Here is a 19853-nt window from a genome sequence, read left to right as displayed (position 1 = left end):
ACTTCAGTGCTGCTCCCATTCCTGTCTGTCATCTGCAGCAGGGCTAGCTCCATATGAGTCACTCAAACCAGAACTGCAGATCAAATAATATCAGTATTGATGCAACTTTTTATTATTTTAATTAGTTTAAACTCTCTGTTTGATTAATATTTCAATTTATTACATGTCAACAAAGAGGATAAAAGGGTCATAATTTCCCAAATTCCATGCGAAAGCCTTCAGTCTGTTTTTAAAGCGTGTTTTAAAACTAAAACGCACCAGACGAGTGTTTGAGCTCACTTTCAGAACACATTTTTGCACATACTAACACACCTAAATATGCACACAGAATAACTATGCACATGCTGGTGAACACATGCACACAAACAGGCACAGATTCTCTCCATGGATGTGTTAAATAGATCTGCGTGCCATGCTTCTGCTTGCCTCCAATATTGCCTCTTGTGGCCACTTTTGGAATAGCAGCAACAAATACCCCTTCAGTCCAATCCTCCCCATTATAAAAAGGATGTCTATTAAACTGTTGACAGGAAATTTCAAACTGTAAGAAAGGTCAAAGGTGACTTTTTCTATTTTCTAACCTCAACTGAGATTTAACATCCATCCATCAATTTTCCTTCGCTTAATCGGGGGTCCGGTCGCGATGACAGCAGGCTAAGTAAGCTAGCCCAGGCGTCCCTCTCCCTAGCAACATTTTCCAGCTCCTCCTGGGGAAGGCGTTCCTAGGTCAGGTGGGATACATAAACCCCCCAGCCAGCTCTGGGTCTGCCCCGCGCTCTCCTCCCAGTTGGACGAGCGCGGAAAACATCCACAGGGAGGCGCCCAGGAGGCCCGAACCACTTCAACTGGCTCCTTTCGATGTGAAGGGGCAGCGGTTCTACTCCGAGCTCCTTACCCTCTCTCTGAGCCCAGACACCCTCCAGAGGTCGCTTGTATTCACGATCTCATTCTTACCCAAAGCTCATGACCATAGGTGACTGACATTTGTTAAACTTTCCACAAAAGCTCTAAACATCAGTGACCTCTTCATAATGTAAAATCTATAAACCTAATGGGAACTTGAGCCTGTGGACACGATTAACACCACTGCAATTACTCCGCAGACTTCAGACCACAGAAATAAACCCAGGGGCTACAAATGCTCGAGCTAGCATCGTCAACAAGGTCAGCGTCGCCAGAGTAGTGTGGACAAAATGAGTAAAAACACAGAAAAGCTAGCGTCTAAATTAAAAAGGGTATTTGTGTGGAAGTTTTTAACAGTTTTTCTACCGTTTACATGTAAGATACTTAGCTTTAGAGGTGCTGTTGGGCAGGTTATGTTACCTTTGGACAGAGCCAGGTTAGCTGTTTTCCCCCCTTTTCCATTCTTCATGGTAAGCTAAGCTAACTTGGTGCAGTCTATAGCTGTGTCTCAATCCAGGGGCTGCAGCCTTCGACGTATTTGTCCCAATTTGAAGGCTCCTTCGGATGCGGCTGACAAGTGTGTCCTCCTTTTCCCGGGCCACGAAGGATCCGTGGGGTCCATCCTTCACGGCCCAACGTTTCCTGAGATTCATTGCGCACCAATTCACACGAGGTGGTGGATTCTTAAACAGCCGAGCGATACACTTTAAATGTAAAAGTTTTCTTTCGCATAGCATGTTTACAAAAAATGACAGGGCCCTTGAAAAAAATTATCTTTAAAAAAAGTTAAGTGACTAAGTTAGTTATGCTAGCTAGTTAGCCTGCTAGCTGCCTGTTGCTAGGCGACAGGAGCGGCTCTTGGTGACCCAAACAGGAAATCCTCCGTAGATCAGGCTGTCTAGTTTCAGTTCGGCTTCAGCATCTACACAGGCTACGAATGACTCATCCTCCGTGGACCGTGTCCTTCAAAGGATGCAGCCCCTGGACGTCTTCATATGAAGCTTACAGACATGATGGAGGCATCAAACTTCTCATCTTAACAAAGCAAATAAGCTCCCTAAATGCAAACTAGTTCTTTCATATTGTGAAGTAATGAAATTAATTATTTGTTTCACTTGCATTTCAATAATACTTAAACCACAGCCAAGCTTTTAAGCAGCATGTACTTTTTATGCTCCCGCCTCTTGTGTGGACATACATTGAGATTTGGCACAAAGCGATAACATTTCCGACTCCGTTCTGTCCAGTGACGCATGAAGCATCAAAGATACTGAATACATCTGAGAGAGGAGGGGCTGCTTACATTTCAAAGGCGCTGTCAAAACCGACACAGTCTTTATACATGCCGAGGAGACGGGGCCCGCACGACTGACGCTACGTGATGCTACTCTGTCACACAGATGGACGAACTACACAGCAACATAAAAGTGTTAAAGTGTTGCAGCAGAGGGAACAAAAAGGAGTGTGGAGAGAAAAGTTGAGAAATTGAATCAAATAAGTGAAAGAATGTGTGAAAGGAGACGGTCGGGGCGCTTAATTAGTGCGGCTAGCAGAGCATGCAAAGGTGGTGCAGCATGCATAATCACCTCGGAAGACTGAAAGTGAGGCCTTTAAAGAATCAGCTTACTCTGTGTGTGTGTGTGTGTGTGTGTGTGTGTGTGTGAGCAGCTGCAGAGGGCCTCCATTAGCATGCAGGAGGTGCTTATGTAAACTGTCATGCTGCTAGAACAGAGTGAATGTAGGAAGTTGGGCGCTCAAACAGAGGCCTCTGTCTTCATGAGAGCAACTTCAGTGGTTGTGATTGATTCCCCCCCCTGAGTGTTTGATACACATTACTGCTGCGAAGTGATACAGCTCGCAGGACGAGGAAATGCTGCGGCTGTCTCAGCTGAAACGGTCGATCGTTTTGAATTGCATTATGTCTGCATTAACAGTGGCGGTCAGTTATTATAAAACCATGCATCCAGCTTATCTTTGACAGCTGCACGCACCTCCAAAATATCTCATGTGACGAGCCGCAATCGTTTTTGCAAGCTCAAATATTTTGGGCACTTTTAAGCAAACAGAACACCAGCATTCTTTTGTGGTGAGTCTTGAGCTTTTACCCAAACACAGAAATAAAAAGTTTGATTATGTTTAGAGACTTATGACAGCGTTTTAGGGTCCCTTTAGGGTCCCTTTAAGTACAGTTACAAGAAGAGAAACCAACGTTATACTAGATTAAAGTGGTAGACTTCAGAGACAAGTCCTCAACTTATAAAGTGATTCAGCATGCTCTTAACGGTGCACAGGAAGTCATGCGTTTCTGTTTTCAGTTGCTGTTACTATATTTGGAGTATATGCAAGAGGAAATGGTTAATAGCATGAGTAGAGTAAACAGCTAGCTTGGCTCTGTCATGACATAATGCAAAAGAAAAAGGCCTTTAGCGGCTCTGGTTTTGAGAGGCTAGATGTTCCCCCCACTGCCGAGCTAGCCCAGTGCTAGCTTCATATTCAGCAGACTGATATCAGATTGGTGCAAGGTTTCTCTGTCCCAAAATGTGTAAGCGTTACTTTTAAAACTAGCGTCTCACAAATTCCCCACTTCTCTTGGAGGTTTGGGTAGCCATCTTTGATTGGAAAACAGCACCAGGACTTTCAAAAGTAACTAAACAGAGAAATCACATTGTTAATGTCCAATCATTTGGTCCGAAAGAAATGAATGGATGGATTTGTTACAGCCACATACAACGGATTATTTTCCCTTTTTTCCCAGAGCATTTAATTGATTCACTGCTGCCAGGATGTTGCAACAAATCCAACCAAAAAAAAAATGCATCGAAACAAATCGTCAACCCCACCTTTGAGTGAAAAGTCTGATGTGGTGTCCCTGCCTCCTCCTGCAGGTGTTTGCCACCTACCCCAACGAGGACTACGACAGGCGTAATGAAGACGTGGATCCCATGGCGGCGTCCGCAGAGTACGAGCTGGAGAAGAGGGTGGAGAGGCTGGACCTGTTCCCCGTCGAGCTGGAGAAAGGTAATCTTTTCCCAGTGCTTGTCCAAATCCTGCTTGTGTAAAATATAATTTCTCTTATCCTAGTCTTTTTTTAAATCCTTTATTTATTGATTTATTTGCAGCACTTGTTTGGGTGTGAGAGAAACAACATTTGGATCCTCTGTATGTCCTGTAAATACGAAAGAATGGGCAATAAAGTGGGCTTGAACTTGGACTGCTCAAAGCTGCGTTCAAAAGGCCTAAATTTGATCATACAAACACTTCGGAGCTTTTTAAACCCGCCTTAGGAACCAGGAACGAGCACAAGAAAATTTAACATCCCTGCAAAGATGTTTGAAATTGAAGTTTGGTGTGTACGATTAACCTCCCGCTGGACAGTTTGATTCCCCGTTCTGTCTCACTTTGAAGTTAAATGAAAAAATAAACTCCACATTTCTCTTTATTATTATATTTATAAAAGGACTTCTGCTGCATTTCTCCAGCCGTCCTGCTTCCTACAAGGCAAAGAAAGTGCACTGGTGCTGGATTTACCTTCCATCTCTCCCCAGTGAGCCACACTTCCAACATCCCTTCAACATTATGCTGCATTAATATATTTATAGTGGACTATATTTAGAATTGTGTACAGGGCAGGTTATACGGGATACCATATGTGACCATCCTATATGTTCGACATACATGACGTGCTGCTGTGTTTACTGTCTACATTCATTATATCAGGATTAAATCGAGGCTCTGAGAGAGAAACAGTGCTGACGAATGAATGCAACAACTCGGCACATCTCACTTCAAGCAGGAAATCTGGGTGTTATCACAGATTCTCATCGAACTTTCGAGAAGTTCGCTCAAGGAGGGTTTTATTATCTCAAGATGACGTAAAGGTCTTTGTCTTCGAGGAACTAGAAAGCTTGTGCATGCTTGATAAGAGCTATAAATCTATGACGGCAACATGCAGGAGGCCGCTGTCAGTTTTATGCAGAGAGATGAGCTTCTTCTCATCACTTCTGATTTTGCACAGCCTCCAGTTAGTCTGAATATTTAAGATCCCATAACTTATATATAAATCCTTTCATGGACATCGCCCTGAGAAAAAGCATCAAATCACATCGATTTCGGCCTTCATGTAACTTGAACCTGTTGTGTTTAATCTGCTGTTATGAGTTTAAGTTCTTTCAAAATAATGTCTGCTTTCACTCTCCAGTCGTCGTAACAGTAACAACAAAAAGCAGCATTAATCATTGAATAAGTCACAAAATATTAATGTCTGAATACTGTTGGAACTATTCACATGTTTACATATTTAAGTATTTGTTAGTTGTTGTATTTATTTATTTTTGTTTGTTAAAGGAAGATGTGTCATTAGGTTTGATTACCTTAGTTTTGTTTTTTATAATTCAATTCAATAAGCTTCACTGGCATGAATGTAACAGTTACAGTATTGCCAAAGCATCACATAATACTACAAATAATAATTTAATTATAATCCCAGCTGTCATTGGGCGAGAGGCGGGGTTAATCCTGGACTGATCACCAGTCAATCACAGGGCTGACATGTAGAGACAGACAACCTGTCACGCTCACACCGACGGACAATTTAGAGTTAGAACCTAACGAGCATGTTGGACTGTGGGAGGAAGCCGGAGTACCCGGAGAGAACCCACGCATGCACGGGGAGAACATGCAGACTCCACACAGAATCTTCTAGCTTTGAGGTGACGGCGGCACAATGCAGCCCTATGAAAGAAAATAATACAAAAAATATGATACAAAACAACAACAGCAGTTTGGGCACTGGGCATCATACAGTATATGAGTAGATGGAGATAGGATAGTCAGGAATCAGGGAAAGTGTATGTTTAGTTTTTTTAAAGAACTAGGAAGACGTCACTGATCTTTATTTGTTTGCTGCAAGATGTTTGAATAAACGCTGTGTAAGATCCACTCCCTGTGTGCCTCCTCGGCAGGTTAGAGTCTGAGTTGGGGTTTTTATTGGTCGGTCAAAGTGTTCGTCTACACTACATCTTAACACCTTATTGTCAACCACTTTAACACCTCCCATGGCTTCCTGTACAGATGCCTACGATACATGACTTATAATCTAGAAGACAGCAGAGTGGCATTATCCTTGCAGCTTTTGAGCCTCCCTTCTTGAGCCAGTAGTGACACAATTTGCTCTTATGAGAAGGAAATGCAAAAAAGTAACTTGTGCATAAATTAAATTTGTTTTAGGGAACTGCTTTTTTACTTTGCCCCCCAAAATGAACCTGATTGTTCGCTACTTTTCTGTTATAAGTCAAAAAATTGACATGACATGGAATCAATACCCCTGTTTTCTACCCACAGAGAGTGGTGACGACGCCTCCATGACCCCCAAATCTTAACAAAGCAAAACCTTTCTAACCTGGATAACAGCCTCTGTAAAATAACACCTGGTTTGTTACCTCCCGCTCTCCTTCAGATGGCGACGGCCTGGGCATCAGCATCATCGGGATGGGCGCCGGGGCCGACATGGGCCTGGAGAAGCTGGGCATCTTTGTGAAGACAGTGACAGACGGAGGAGCCGCTCACAGGGACACCAGGTACGTTCTCTCAAACTGACGAGGCCTCCTCTTTGCGACCTGCACGTTAACCTGAGGTCAGCTCAGTAGTTGTAGTTTTATTTCCAAGAGTGGATTCTTCATGGTCCCACTTGTCTCTGATTCCTGGCAGCGGTGCATATCTGCGCTGCCAAGAATGAGTGATTTTATAAATGGAGTTTGGCCTGTGTGGGCTTCAGTGTAAAGATGACGAACAGAGGCTGCAGCTGAGCTATTACTGTAAACCCTGAACGTCTCTCCTCGCTGCCTCCTCCAGGATCCAGGTGAACGATCTGATTGTGGAGGTGGACGGGACCAGTTTGGTGGGAGTCACTCAGAGCTTCGCCGCCTCCGTACTCAGGAACACCTCAGGAACCGTCAAGTAAGATTTACTCCGTACAGACACGTTGTTCTCTGCAATTGCTCTGACACACTTTAATAATTCAGAAAGACAAATCATCCAGTGTAATGTTAAGCAGCCACAACAGCGGCGTAGCTCTTGGGGAAGGAAATACTCCACTGTGAGTGGATAAATGTTGATAATCATTGGATGGATTGTCATGAACATTTCTTCAAACATTCATTCCCTCCTCAGGGTGACTTTCTCATACTTAATATTTCAACTAAAGCCATCATGAGGTCAAAATTTAAATGTGTAAACACTATAATTTATTCCTGAATACCTGCAGAAGACCCTTTAGTGTCCATGTTGGGATTTAAAATGGTACAACAGGCAGGCTGAGACAGGCACGGATTCATCCGTTAACATATGTGAGGACCAATGCCGACATTTTGCAGGGTGGTGCAACAGCAAAACAAGCGGCATCAGAGGAGAAACCAGGCGTAGCTAGTTTAGTTTCACTTTCAGTTTTAGTTTTCTACGGAGCCCCTGAAGTCCCAAAAGCTGAAACATTTTATCTTTTGCGCACAAGATAATAACTTTTTTTTCTCCAACTTTTGGGACTTCAGGGGTTCTGTAAAAAGCAGTATCAGTATATGTTAATATGTCTCCGTAGTTTTCTGAGCTGGTGATTGGAAGTTTTATCTGCATTAGCAACAGATTATTAGCAGTTTCATAACTAAGTAAAGCCCAATAAATAAAATACATAACCATTCTAACGAGTCGACTTTACTCCAGCTGCCTGTGAGTGTTCGAGATTGAGAGTCAGGAACTACGGTATTTACATTATCATAGATCCACGCCTACAAAACGATGTAAAAGATGTGGAGTTACATTAAAGCCATTTTAAGGTATGAAGTTATTTATCCGCTTGTAAATATTTAATTTCTACATTTTAAGGTGTTTATTCAATGTGAGGAGAGGGAAGAGTTTCCCACAACCGTACATTACACCTGTGTTTAGCGCTAATTAGCAAATGCTAGCATGCTTACATGCCACACAAAGATGGTGGTAATATTGAACAACATTGAAACAAAAACGTTACCTGCTCTTTGGGCTTTTTTCATTTAACTATTTGGTGCCTCCCGGTCTCCTCTGACCTGGAAATAACTCTAAGTGCCGCCTTGTACGACGTCTCGATCCCTAAAATGCATTTCCAGGAAAGAGAGATGAGGAGAGAGCAGGCTTGCCGGAGGAGCTGTGAGCGAGGATGCACAGGTGTATCTTTTGCAGAAGTGAGGAATAAAAGAGGCACGATGCATGGCTTGAATACACAAGCAAACTATACGAAGATATAAGTTGTAATGCTCATCTGAAAGAGAAAATATAGACATAGGGCATAAAAACGATAATGGACAGGTGATTAAGCTATGCCACATGTTAGATTTAATTGATGGCTCTGAATCACAGATGCCTCTCTTTTTGCCTTCATTTGATAGGACAGAGAAGAGTGACAGGAAATATGGGGAAAGGAGAGAGGGGTGGAAGGGCTGCGAGTCGTAGTTTAACCCACAGCCGATGCATCAAGGACTGTGCCTCTGTCATGGGGCGCTTGCTCGACCTTACGCGCTAAACCAGCGCCCCATGGATGTGTCATTTTGTTAAATACTCGTTGCCGCGACTCCTCTCGTCTTGTGTCTCTACCTCGCCTCCTCCACTAGCATGTCACGTGGAAGGGAAATGAGAGGAGGCTAATGTAAGCATTGTCATTGTGAGCATGTTAGCATCCGTCTCAAACACTGCTGTGCCCCAAGTTAAATGTAGTTAAATGTATTTTAAGCCAATGTAATTTTGAAGCCATTTTGCCTTTAATAGAAAGGACAGCTGATGAGAGACAGGACATTTTGAGAGATTAAAGTGGGGGATGACGTGCAGCAAAGAGCTGAGGGCGGGAGTCGAGCATGCCGCCTCTGTGTCGTGGACTGTACCCTCTGTAGACTTGGTGCCTGCTCTACCGACAGAGCTAAACCGGCGTTCTACGGATGTCTCATTTTGTTCAATACTTGTTGCCGCGACTCCTAGCGCGCACTAGCATCTCAGGTGAAAGGGAAAATGAGAAGAGGCTAATGTTAGCATTGTCTTTGAGAGCATGTTAGCATCTATCTCAAAACACTGCTGCGCTCTCAGTTAAATGTATTTTATTTTTTTAAAGATTATTTTTGGGCCATTTTGCCTTTGTTGACAGGACCGCTGAAGAGAGACGGGAAAGTCTTGGCAAAGGGCTGAGAGCGGGAGTCGTCGATCGCAACCTGCTCTACCAACTGAGCTTATTTAGCGCCCCACATTTTTATTTCTAAAGTATTTGTTTGCACCTTTGTTGGGCTTCTTATTCTACGTACAGTACGTGTCTTAACACAGCTCTCTAAGACATCCAGCATTCTTACTTAAAGAGACGGTTTCCTCTTGATGGCACGTCTTACTCACAGGACCGACTTCTACCACATCCTGCCCATTCAACGCACCAGACTGTAGATTTATATCTCTGGTCTCTCAGGGTCGTGATTACAGCCTGCAGTATTGAAATGTCCTTTTTGAGACATCCTGAATACGGTTTAAAGATTCCACGCTGAAGCCACAGAAAACGGCGTTATCAGGGACAAATACATTCGGCATCAGAAGAAGAAGAAATACCAGAGGACTCTTTGCAGCCCGTGTCTTTGGCTTTTTGTTGCGCTCCTTTTGTCGTCTTAACTCATCAATAATTCAGGGTTTAGTGGTCGGCAGTGTAGGGTAATTGTGAGTGTTGTGTGACGTGTGAAGATCAAAACCTCCATAGATAGCTCATACATTATGGATTGAAGGGCGCTAAAGCTCACACGTATTCATAAAAAGACACCAGGCGGACAAATAGTCGTGGGCAGGAAGTGTGTTTGTGAACGTTTAATTACCAGTTAGTGCTGCAGAAACTGAAAGGCTGCAGGCGGAATAACTGTCTCAGGATTTACTGGATGTTTTCCTGTTTGCTGGTGGCTTTAATTGGACAGTAACATTGTGAGGCTCGATCAGGAAACATATATACGCTCTGTAATGAAGTGAACAATGAGCCGAGGGAGAGGCACAGCAGAGGGTTTGATTTTAATCATAGAAGAAGTCAACTCCATAGAGACTGCCTTTGTTCAGCTGGAAACAGGAAGTTTGTGTCATCAGAGAGGCAGCACATTCCTTACTACTTTAATACATTACAATATACAAACAAAACAAGGACTTAAGATGTGTATTATATATGAAAAAGCCTCTTATGGAGCCTGTGTTCATCCTCCTCCTCAGTGGTCGGGAGGAAAGCACACCATCATATATTATTTACCCTGCACATATCATATCAGTTCAGCTGCCCGCACTGAACATGTTTTTGGTTTTGGGTTGTCAGAGCTGTTCAGTCCTAACAAAGATGGACTCTCATTGTCCAAATACAGGTTCGTGATTGGCCGAGAGAAGCCGGGAGAGCAGAGCGAGGTGGCGCAGCTCATCCAGCAGACCCTGGAGCAGGAGCGCTGGCAGAGGGAGATGATGGAGCAGCGCTACAACCAGTACATGGACGAACAAGAGGTCAGACTTATGAATAATCAGGGATCATTATTTGAAAAGCATCTGAAACAAGAAGTCCAATGAGAGCTCGTGTACAAGCACAGGGCAGAAGTGAGTGTGAAATGCTTGTTAATCAGTAACTGGCCCTCCCCTTCCTCTCTTCGCTTGCATGCACACAAACATACAACCATGATCAGAGGACAGCTGAAAGAGAATTCATTTAAAGGGCCACTAACTGAGCTTTTTGCTTTTCTATACAAACCAATGAAGTTCAGCGTTTTAGCACAAAAACACCTGAGTGTCAGCTGTGTTTTGTTGCTGCGCTCTCAGTTGAAAATAGTTCAACTTTTGGAACACCGCCTTGCTCGTCAATGTCACTTCTCACCTCACCAACCAATCAAAAACAAGAAGGGGCGGGACTTCAGGTATCAACATGATTCCTTTCCATCATTTTTATGTTTTCTTTGTAAAAAATTAAGCAAACAGGGCGATTTAAAACAGAGAAGAAGACTTTGTAACCTAGCAACAGTAAGCGCCGGTGAGACGTGCTCTGAAACTGAGGTCTTGGGCGCTACCAGCACTAAAAACGGTGTTAGTCGACACATGCCCAAATGCTTCAAACAACTACTTTAAAGTTATAATCTTTAAGATCTCAGTTTCGTTCTCTTTGGCGGCACCTGTGGCGATCAACAGTAATTACGGGAGCACACTTCCCAGATATCCAGACAGTGCTGCATGTGTGACGTCCACGGTCGGCTCCGGTTGTAACTCTTGATTTTCCTGGCTGACGGTCGCTTTCCTTTTCAGACTGTTTGCTTCATCTGAGCGTCGAGTTTGTTTCTTTTTCTTTGGATTTTCACTTATTTTTGAAGTTGTATCTGTAGTCATCCATCTTTTCTTTGTTTGTGCAGCCATAGTAGATTACTGTTTACTCGCAACACTTGCAGAGAGCGGAAAAGCAGCCGCTTAGCTCCGCCTACCCTCTCTGGCAGACCAACCACTGCTGGCTGATGGAAAACGCGTCACTAACTGGGCGCCATAGGCTCCATCAGCATTGTGTTACCTCATTCAGCGACAGATAGCGACTTAACAGACATTTATCTACATGAAAATCTTCCAGATTATTACTTTCAATTCCAGTGTAGAAAAATGCATTTACAAAATCGAAGTAAGAAAACAATAAATGTTACATACGTGTTTAATTAAGAGTCTTAGTCCATCACAAAGCCACTCGACAACAGAGCAGCGGCATCACTGAATAGCTTCCAGGTTTCAACAGCGAGTAGAGTATTATTAGATTCAGCATTTTAAAGTGCTTCCTGTAAATTCTCGGGAACACAACAGTGGATATTAAGTGGCATTTTGAAACAACCAATAGAAAACAAGTGATTGTGCTCCTCTTGTGTCTCCTCTGCTCTTTTGTAAACACACGTAGAACTAATCTGTATCATCGTCTCTGTCTCTGTTTTTCTCTGTCTCGTCTCTCTGAGCATAATTTTGAATTTTCAATCATATTGAGGCAAAAATTAGGGGTTTTAAAAATCCAGGAGGAGGGGCAGGAAAAACATAAGGGAGCCTAACACGAGATGCTAACCTGCTAGCCTGCTTGTAGGCCCTGTTCTCAGGGGGAAAATGGCCGACTTCATAGCCAAGGCGGAGCGACAAAAACTGGAGAAAGTCTTTGGTCTTAAATACCATTAAGAAAACAATAATACCCTCCATGTTTGTCATTGTTGGGTCAGACACAGGCACATAAATGTAGCGAGCAAGTTCAAGCAGGCAACTCGAGCTGCACTGATTTCACACTTGTCATGCGTCATTCTCCACAATCACCTGACAAACACATCCTCACAATGTGCCGTCTATTTAAGCTGCGAGATTTCCCGTCTCTCGCTCTCCTCCGTCATTGCCACCTCTGCCCTGCACCAGTACTGCGCACATACCTTCAGCCCCACCACCACCCCAGCATCCACCTGCAGGCTCCGGCTAGGGGGGGGTCGAGATATTATCTCATCACTCCTCAAATTTCTAAATAAACGAGGAGTGATGAGATGAACACAAGCTACGTTCTGCTGCTGCAGTAAACGTCTGACTGAAGTGACAATACATGCAACACATATGTCATTAAAAAAGCTTGAACATCTGTTTCGTTGGAGCTTTCATGTTAAAAGTAACCTCTCCACCTGGTCAGGCACTAAATGCAGCTTTGAAATGAAAGTTAAATCTGTTGTTTGCACTCGTCCGTTGGCCCTGAATGACTTTAGTTCCCCTTTAGGATTATGAAATTCATTCTGGTGTCGTCATCAGCAGAAGTGACCCTCTGTGCTGAGCTCACGTTGGTCATGTGTCCTTCTGGCCAAAAGCCACACGGTCGTATCCAGCACACAGAATCAGTCTGATCAAACGATAAGCTCAGCTCCCAAATGGGGACAAATCAGGATGACTCGTATGCTCTGCCCTCAGATGCCTTTTGCTTTGTTAATCCATGTGTCTCATGTGTTTCACATAATGGGAGCACATGTTTAAATTCTCCGTAGTTTCATTAAAACAGCAGAGAGGAAGTTGACCCATGCATGTCAGGAGGATGGTTCTTAAAAAGCATTTGGCTTCATGATGGAGAGAAGAGGCTGCACTTTGGGGTTCAGCACCATCTAGTGTTCATGCGGTGTCACAGCACAGGAATGTGTGCTTTAAAAACAATTCACTTTTGTGCTTTTGTGCCACATTTAATTCAAACTTTTAGGGATAATGTAGACAAAGTTTCATTTTTCAAACTAAAAACTATTTAAACTATTCTTAATTGTACTTTGTGTAAAAACAATCTTCTTATTCGCAGCATGGTGGACGTTTTAACAATCCGTCCTCCTAAAAGTTTTACTTGTTCCTCAATACAAAACGCTGGTTTGCAATTCCAAAGACCCCCACAATACACAGTGTCCTGCTGCAAAATCGGGACTCAACTGGAAATGCATAAAAAAACAGGGAGCAATATGTGAGGGTCAACTCACCCACTTAGGCCTCGCGTCCACGTAGCGCCTTTTTCTGGCTGGAAAGTGCTGGGATGAAGCGCTCGTGCGGTGAGAGAAAAAATGCTGCATGTGGGTTTGGTTTCTATGACAACAATAAGTTTAACTTACTACACAGCTACCAACAAGCTTTCAATGCGTATCTGTGTGTGTCTGTGTCTGTCATATCGTACAGCTCAAAGTAGACAGAAACGGCCAAAACAAGTTGCTCCTCCATGTTTGGTGGTAACCAGGGTGATGAGTGGCGCCCCATCTGATTGGTTAACAATAATAATAATAATAATACATTTTAAAGTGCTATATAAATAAAAGGTACTCAAAGACACTTCACATGTTAAAGCAAAATAGCAAAGACAGTAAAGCAATATACAGTTACTTCAGTGAGATGATCGGTCACAGATTGAAAGCAGATTTGAAAAGGTGCATTTTGAATCCAGTTTTGAAAGAGGGGAGTGAGGGAGGGCGTCTGAGGTGATGGGGGAGGGAGTTCCAGAGGGACGGGGCAACAATAGAGAAGGCTCTGTCCCCCCTGAAAAAGAGCGGCGGTGACGACACCAGCGCCTCTCTGACAAGTTTCGAGATCTTCAACTCGGAGCGGCCGCACAAAAAAGATGCTGGGTGCAACTCTTTTTCTCTAGGCGGCTGCATACGCTCTGTCCTCGTTGGGAACACTTGAAAAAGGATTGTGGTGCTCAGAAAAAGGCGCTACATGGACACGGGGCCTTAAAAACAACCTCATTTGCCTCGAGAAAACACCGGTATTAAGCCATGCAGACAGTTTTAGCTTTGTATAATTAAGTAACAGAAAAACTGAGTTACTGAACTAAACACTTTGGTAATGGTGTAAAAAGTGGACTGTATTTGTTTCCTAACCTCGACGTTGTCCCTGCAGGGTGGTGAATATGGCACAGATGAAGAAGAGGATGACGATGAGGAGGTCAGCCCGCCGTATCCCAGCGCCATCGAGGTGTTCGACTTGGCGGAGAACGAGGACATGTCGCCTCTGGAGACGGACCCTGAGAAACTGGCCCACAAATACAAAGAGGTGAGGAGGAGTGAGCCGCTTTAATTGGATCATTTCCTGTTTAATCACAGCTGACTTCCTTTGATGAATATTAACACATGTATTTAAAACTGTCATCTGTGTTTGCTTTTAAGCTCCAAATAAAGCACGCTGTGACCCAGGCTGAGATCCAACAGCTGAAACGAAAGGTAAACTGTTTAATTCAGATCATACATAATTAAATTATAGTCTTTATAGCAGATAAAGAAGAGCGAATGGGCGTTAATTTGTGGATTAAATGGATGCGTCACCTGTTTTTGCAGCTGCACCACGCGGAGCAGGAGAAGCAGCGCTGGCGTATGGACAAAGCCCAGCTGGAAACGACCCTGCAGGAGAACAAAGAGCGCATGGAGAAGCTGGAGGGGTACTGGATGGAGGCTCAGAGTCTGTGCCAGGCCGTGGACGAGCACCTGAAGGAGACACAGTCCCAGTATCAGGCCCTGGAGCGCAAGTACAGCAAAGCCAAGCGCCTCATCAAGGAGTACCAGCAGAAGTAAGACGACACGCTCAAAAGCTACAGTCAAAAATTTGTGCGACGTTCGACGGTCTGACTCTTTAATCTGCTGCTTTCTTTAACAGGGAGATCGAGTACCTGAAGAAGGAGACCCAGCGTTGTGCACAAGTCGGAGAGGAGGCCTCTCAGCTGAAAGAGGAGTCGGGACAACTCCAAGAGCAGGTACAGGAGGAGATGTAGAAGGAAGCTTCTGATACTGCTTTACACTTAAATATGGTCAACAGCTTGATCTCTGAAAAAAAAATATGTTTCAACAAAATACAAATTCTTTAGTGTCTAAATTTAAGAGAACTACGTGTTCTGTGCAAATATACCACACTTCTATCAGCGGCCGTTAGTCCTCCAGCTTCTGTGATCAATCAATCAATCAAATTTTATTTGTATGGCGCCAAATCACAACCAAAGTTATCTCGAGACACTTTACAAAAAGAGCAGGTCCAGACCGTACTCTTTGTTATGTTATTTAAAGAGATAACAGCAGCATCCCTAGCAACGGTCTGTTCTTCATAGCAACGGTCTGTTATCGAGAAATAGCAGACCTTGAAATGCCATAATTAACCAATAAGAATCGAGTATTTAACACAGCTGTGTAATAATCAAACATACTCCAATATCTCAAATACCACAGATTGAGATTCGGTACATAACTTGTAATACTGCAGCTGAATGCATCTACTTTATAACACAACTTTGAACTACAAATATAATAATTGTTTTTTTTAATCATAATTTTTAAGCATTTTAAACTTTTGTGAGTCAACTGTTAAAAAAGATTTGTTTATATTGTTCACTGCTTGTTAAGATGCAGGTAGAAAATAAACAATACAAGCACAAAGTTTTTCCAAAGTTGCCAAAGACTTTCAGTCAGGTCAGAGATTGTTCGGTGTGAAGAGCGAGCTGTTAAAGTCGGCTCTCTTTCTCTGAATAACTTTGACTTTGTATGTCCAGAGGACAATGTTCTGTTTAAAAATCAATCACCTTCCTCGCAGCCAGAGGAGACGACACGCTGTGCAGAACGTATTTTTTGGTGTAGTTAATCCTGTGCAAGTCAGCAGCTCACACAGAAATCTCTTTGTCTAAGCTCTGCCTGCAGCGAGAAATTAAAATGTAACGTAGATTTATCTGAAAGCAAAACTTTCTACCAAACTTCAATCATCAAACTTGTAACTTTTTATCCCAACAGAAGAAGCTTTGAAACTGAAATTCCAATTATAACGCTTCAGTTTGAAGAGTTTCTGAATGTACTTTTGCAGCCGAGTCCTTTTTCTCTTCTTTTAGCTGTTTTTGATGATTTAGTCACTTATAGTCCATCCTGGTCCGGCTTTATTTAAATGTAACTTTTGTAGACACTTATAATTGGTTTGTTAGAATTTAGTTGCAGTTGCATTTTTCTCATGAGAACATCAAGGCTCAAAACTGCTTCAGAAAGTCTTGTGGCCTTCACACAGACCTCGGAGGACTTTATTTAGTCAGTATCTTCTATTGGTTATTAAAAGCCTAACCTGACACTGCAGCATGCAACTGTCAGTTTCAATTTGAGAAACCTTCATATATATTTAAAAATCAAAGGCGTCATTTCCTAGAGTTAAAAATACAGATTTCTTTATGATGTTTTCTCAGTTATGGACTTTTGGACCTTCTGCATACATATCCTTCACATGCAAAAACAACGTTGCACGACCATAACATCAATGATCATAACTCGTTTCCCCTGAGTTGTAAAGGCACAAAACATAGAAACAGGCTTAACTGACCTCATTAGTGTGAGCGATGGCAGCATGACAAGTCTGGCCTATCACGATCTCGGATCCCGTCGGCTATAGTCTGGTGGCGATATAGCCTCTGGGGACAACGGTGAACATGTCGGGCGTGTAGCCAGCGGTTAGCGATTAACGACTTCCAGTCAAGACTTCCATTTCCGAGTGCTGCATTGTTTACAGAAAAAGAAACTTGTGATTGACTTTAATTAACTTTTGCCAAAATTTCAAAATCATGATGCAGATTAATAAGAAGTCAAAATGAAGCTTTGTCACTTTTAAAATGCTGGTTTGTTGAACGGAGGTCGGATCGATCTGATGCATTCGAGGAAGTCTGGAAATCTGAGCGGCTTTCGTGACACTGCGTCAGGGAATTGTTAGCTGTTAGCATGCAAAGGTCTGATTATAGAGATTAATAAGACGCTAAATCTTTGTCAGATAGCTGCTGATGGGAGGTGTGATGTCATTACGGCGGATTACGTTCTGCCTGCTTTTGCTTTCCTCACGGACTGTTTTTCCTGCATGTGTCGCAGCCTGCTGACACATGATTGGCCAATATTTCTCGGACTACAAGCGTAGTTCAAATGGAAACCAGAACACTTGAGATTAGGAGCAAAATGGCCCAAAAGTCTGCCAAGTTAACCAACAACTGAGGCGGAGTTATGATGCCAATTTTAACATAATGGTTATCAATGCAGAAGAGTCATTAAACAACTGTAAAACAGCCAAGAAATACGGTGTCAGAGAGTGCAAAGTCCAAGGATGGCTAACAGTTTTAGCTAACTGATGCTAACAGAGAAAATCGTACCGTGGTCTGCCTGAGAGTGATCATCTACTAGAGCTGTCATCCTGCTGTTTCAAGACTGCTCTACAAATCACTTCGATGGTTAATAGTTTACTGAAAACTTAATGTAAAAGATATTGAAAACATTTATTTAAAAGGCTAAAAAATGGCTAAACATTGTCATAACTACATTCTCCTCTCTTCTTCCAGGTGGCTGACCTGGAGTGCAGGGTGGAGGAGCTCAAATCTGAACCTTTATAAAAGCCTTTCTCCACAACGTATCACGGAAAGCAGAACTTGACAAGAAGAAGCAGAAGATAGTGTTATCGTACTCGCAATGACCTGCAGGGTATTTCTCGGTTTGTGGTCACATACTCTCTATGTGCCCTCGGCCACTTAACCCCTTTTAACCATGTTTTTCTGTTAACATTTGAGGGAACGAGAAGAGCGGTTTCATCATCACAAATACAGACTCTGTGGAGCTCTAGATGTGTACTGTTCCTTTTTAATTTCAGTATTTAACCCCTTCATTTGTCGTTTTGTGACAGACCAGGCTGTTGCTTTTATTTGCCAAAAAAACAAATTCCTTTTCTTTCTTTTGCCTAGTTTTGTGACCTTTTTTTCTGAGTTTGTACAGACGTGATACTGTGTGGTTTAACAATCAGTTTGGTTTGTAAAAAATTTTAATATGTGTATAACATTTAACATAATATAAACTAATGAGATTGAGGGGTTGTTGTAAATTTTACGTGAAGATGTGTAAATTGGGACGGAGATTGCACTGAAGAAGACATCGACGAGATGCTTCACTGGAACGGAGGAAGAAAACGGGAAGAGTGTTTGACGTGTCTTCGGAAAAATTTGTACAAACAGTTACCCAACCTTCGTAGGGGTCTTGTCACTTAACCTTGAGAACCACCTGCTGCCTACCTTTCAGAAGTGTTTGTGTGTTTTTTACACATTAAGACTCGTTCATGAGCGTCCACCCCTCCAGTTTCAACCCCTCGCTCCTTGCTAAATAAAGGACCACACAGAAACAAGCCTCCAGAACTGCTGTGCCACAAATGAAAATGGATCTTTTCCCCCCTCAAAATGGATGTTGTTGTAACTGGTATTAGTTAGGACTACTGATATAAGAACCGTGACTGAGACTGGGATGTAAAAGAAGTCGTTACCAGCAGCAAAGTCATCGATTTTAAAAAGCTCGTGTCTCTAACCAGCAGCTGCACTTGACACCGCTGTGTGTAGCACATGGAAAACACTGCCAGGTTTATACCTGTATCAATTTCCGCACAGTTTGAAATGAAATTGAGTCTACTTGTGTCAACTGTAATACCAGTATGTTTGTATAGTTCAGGTAAGACTGAAATATTTTAATTTTACTTAATATTTATAATATAGTCAAGGTGGAAATATGAGCTAACAAGGACAAAAACTGACAAAAGCAATGCAAACAGTAATGTTCAATAGACAGTTATACTGTGTCATGTAAAAAAGACGTAGATCTGGATGACTACATAAACAAATTTAAGATTAATGATTGAAAAAAAACAGGCATGGTTATGAGTATTTTCATAATATTAAGGCTTGTACAGTGCACATGCTTTGCATTGTATGTTTTGTGGAATAAATGGTCAACAGTGAAGGTCAACGGGTCGTGTTTATTTCAAAGCTTGCAATTTGAAGTCGACATTGAAAGAGAACAAGCAGTTGTTTATGTGACTGTAAAAAGCTTACAAGGGAGTCGGATGAATCTGCGAGCATGTTTTATTTGCCCTAGCAGATTTTTCTGGCTCCGCCTCCTGTTCAGACAGATTTCAATCTGACCTGATTCAGGTCAGGCCAATCAGGGCTCCTCATGCGGCATGTTTGATTTGATGACTGTAGGAGCCCTTTTAAGGTATTGAGACCAAGCGCATTAAAGGTGGGTTGCTTTTACTTCAAAGTTTCCAACTTAAAGTCAACACTGGAAAAAAAACAAAGTGTTTTCTATGTAACTGTTGAAAGCTTAGAAGAGAATCAGACAAATGCGCAAGCTGTTTGATTTGCTCTTCTAGAATTTTTAGGCACCCTTCCTGTTAAGACGGATTTCCATCCGACCTGATTCAGCTGCCCAATCACGACATCTAATATGGGGCGCGTTTGATTTGATGACTGTAGGAGCCCTTTTAAGGTATAGAGATAAAGCGCATTAAAGTCCCAACCACACCACAGGGAAAACAACTTATGGGTCTCAATTAGATTTGTAGCGTGTAAAGGTGGCCTCATCAAGTTTGATGACAGACTGGGTGTCGGCGGTGACCGAAAA

At 42.6% G+C, this 19853-nt stretch overlaps 1 protein-coding gene across 1 annotated transcript in view; it reads left to right on the top strand.

The window, feature by feature from the left end:
* LOC138593304 (neurabin-2-like) overlaps nucleotides 1-19190 on the top strand; it is a 29748-nt gene extending 10558 nt beyond the window's left edge. Inside the window, exons 3-11 of the mRNA XM_069664248.1 lie at nucleotides 3789-3921; nucleotides 6359-6479; nucleotides 6754-6858; nucleotides 10290-10422; nucleotides 14320-14472; nucleotides 14586-14639; nucleotides 14754-14983; nucleotides 15070-15166; nucleotides 17756-19190. Coding sequence (XP_069520349.1) covers nucleotides 3789-3921; nucleotides 6359-6479; nucleotides 6754-6858; nucleotides 10290-10422; nucleotides 14320-14472; nucleotides 14586-14639; nucleotides 14754-14983; nucleotides 15070-15166; nucleotides 17756-17806 — 1077 coding nt within the window. The 3' untranslated portion in view covers nucleotides 17807-19190. The remainder of the gene's footprint in view (nucleotides 1-3788; nucleotides 3922-6358; nucleotides 6480-6753; nucleotides 6859-10289; nucleotides 10423-14319; nucleotides 14473-14585; nucleotides 14640-14753; nucleotides 14984-15069; nucleotides 15167-17755) is intronic.
* The last annotated feature ends 663 nt before the right edge of the window (nucleotides 19191-19853 follow it).

This window comes from Semicossyphus pulcher, unplaced genomic scaffold (assembly GCF_022749685.1).
Source record: "Semicossyphus pulcher isolate SPU_LCO1_2020_fin unplaced genomic scaffold, fSemPul1.0.p SCAF_16, whole genome shotgun sequence".
Lineage (NCBI taxonomy): Eukaryota > Metazoa > Chordata > Actinopteri > Labriformes > Labridae > Semicossyphus > Semicossyphus pulcher.
The sequence above is the reverse complement of the archived record's forward strand: the minus strand, read 5'-3'. Positions and strand labels throughout refer to the sequence as shown.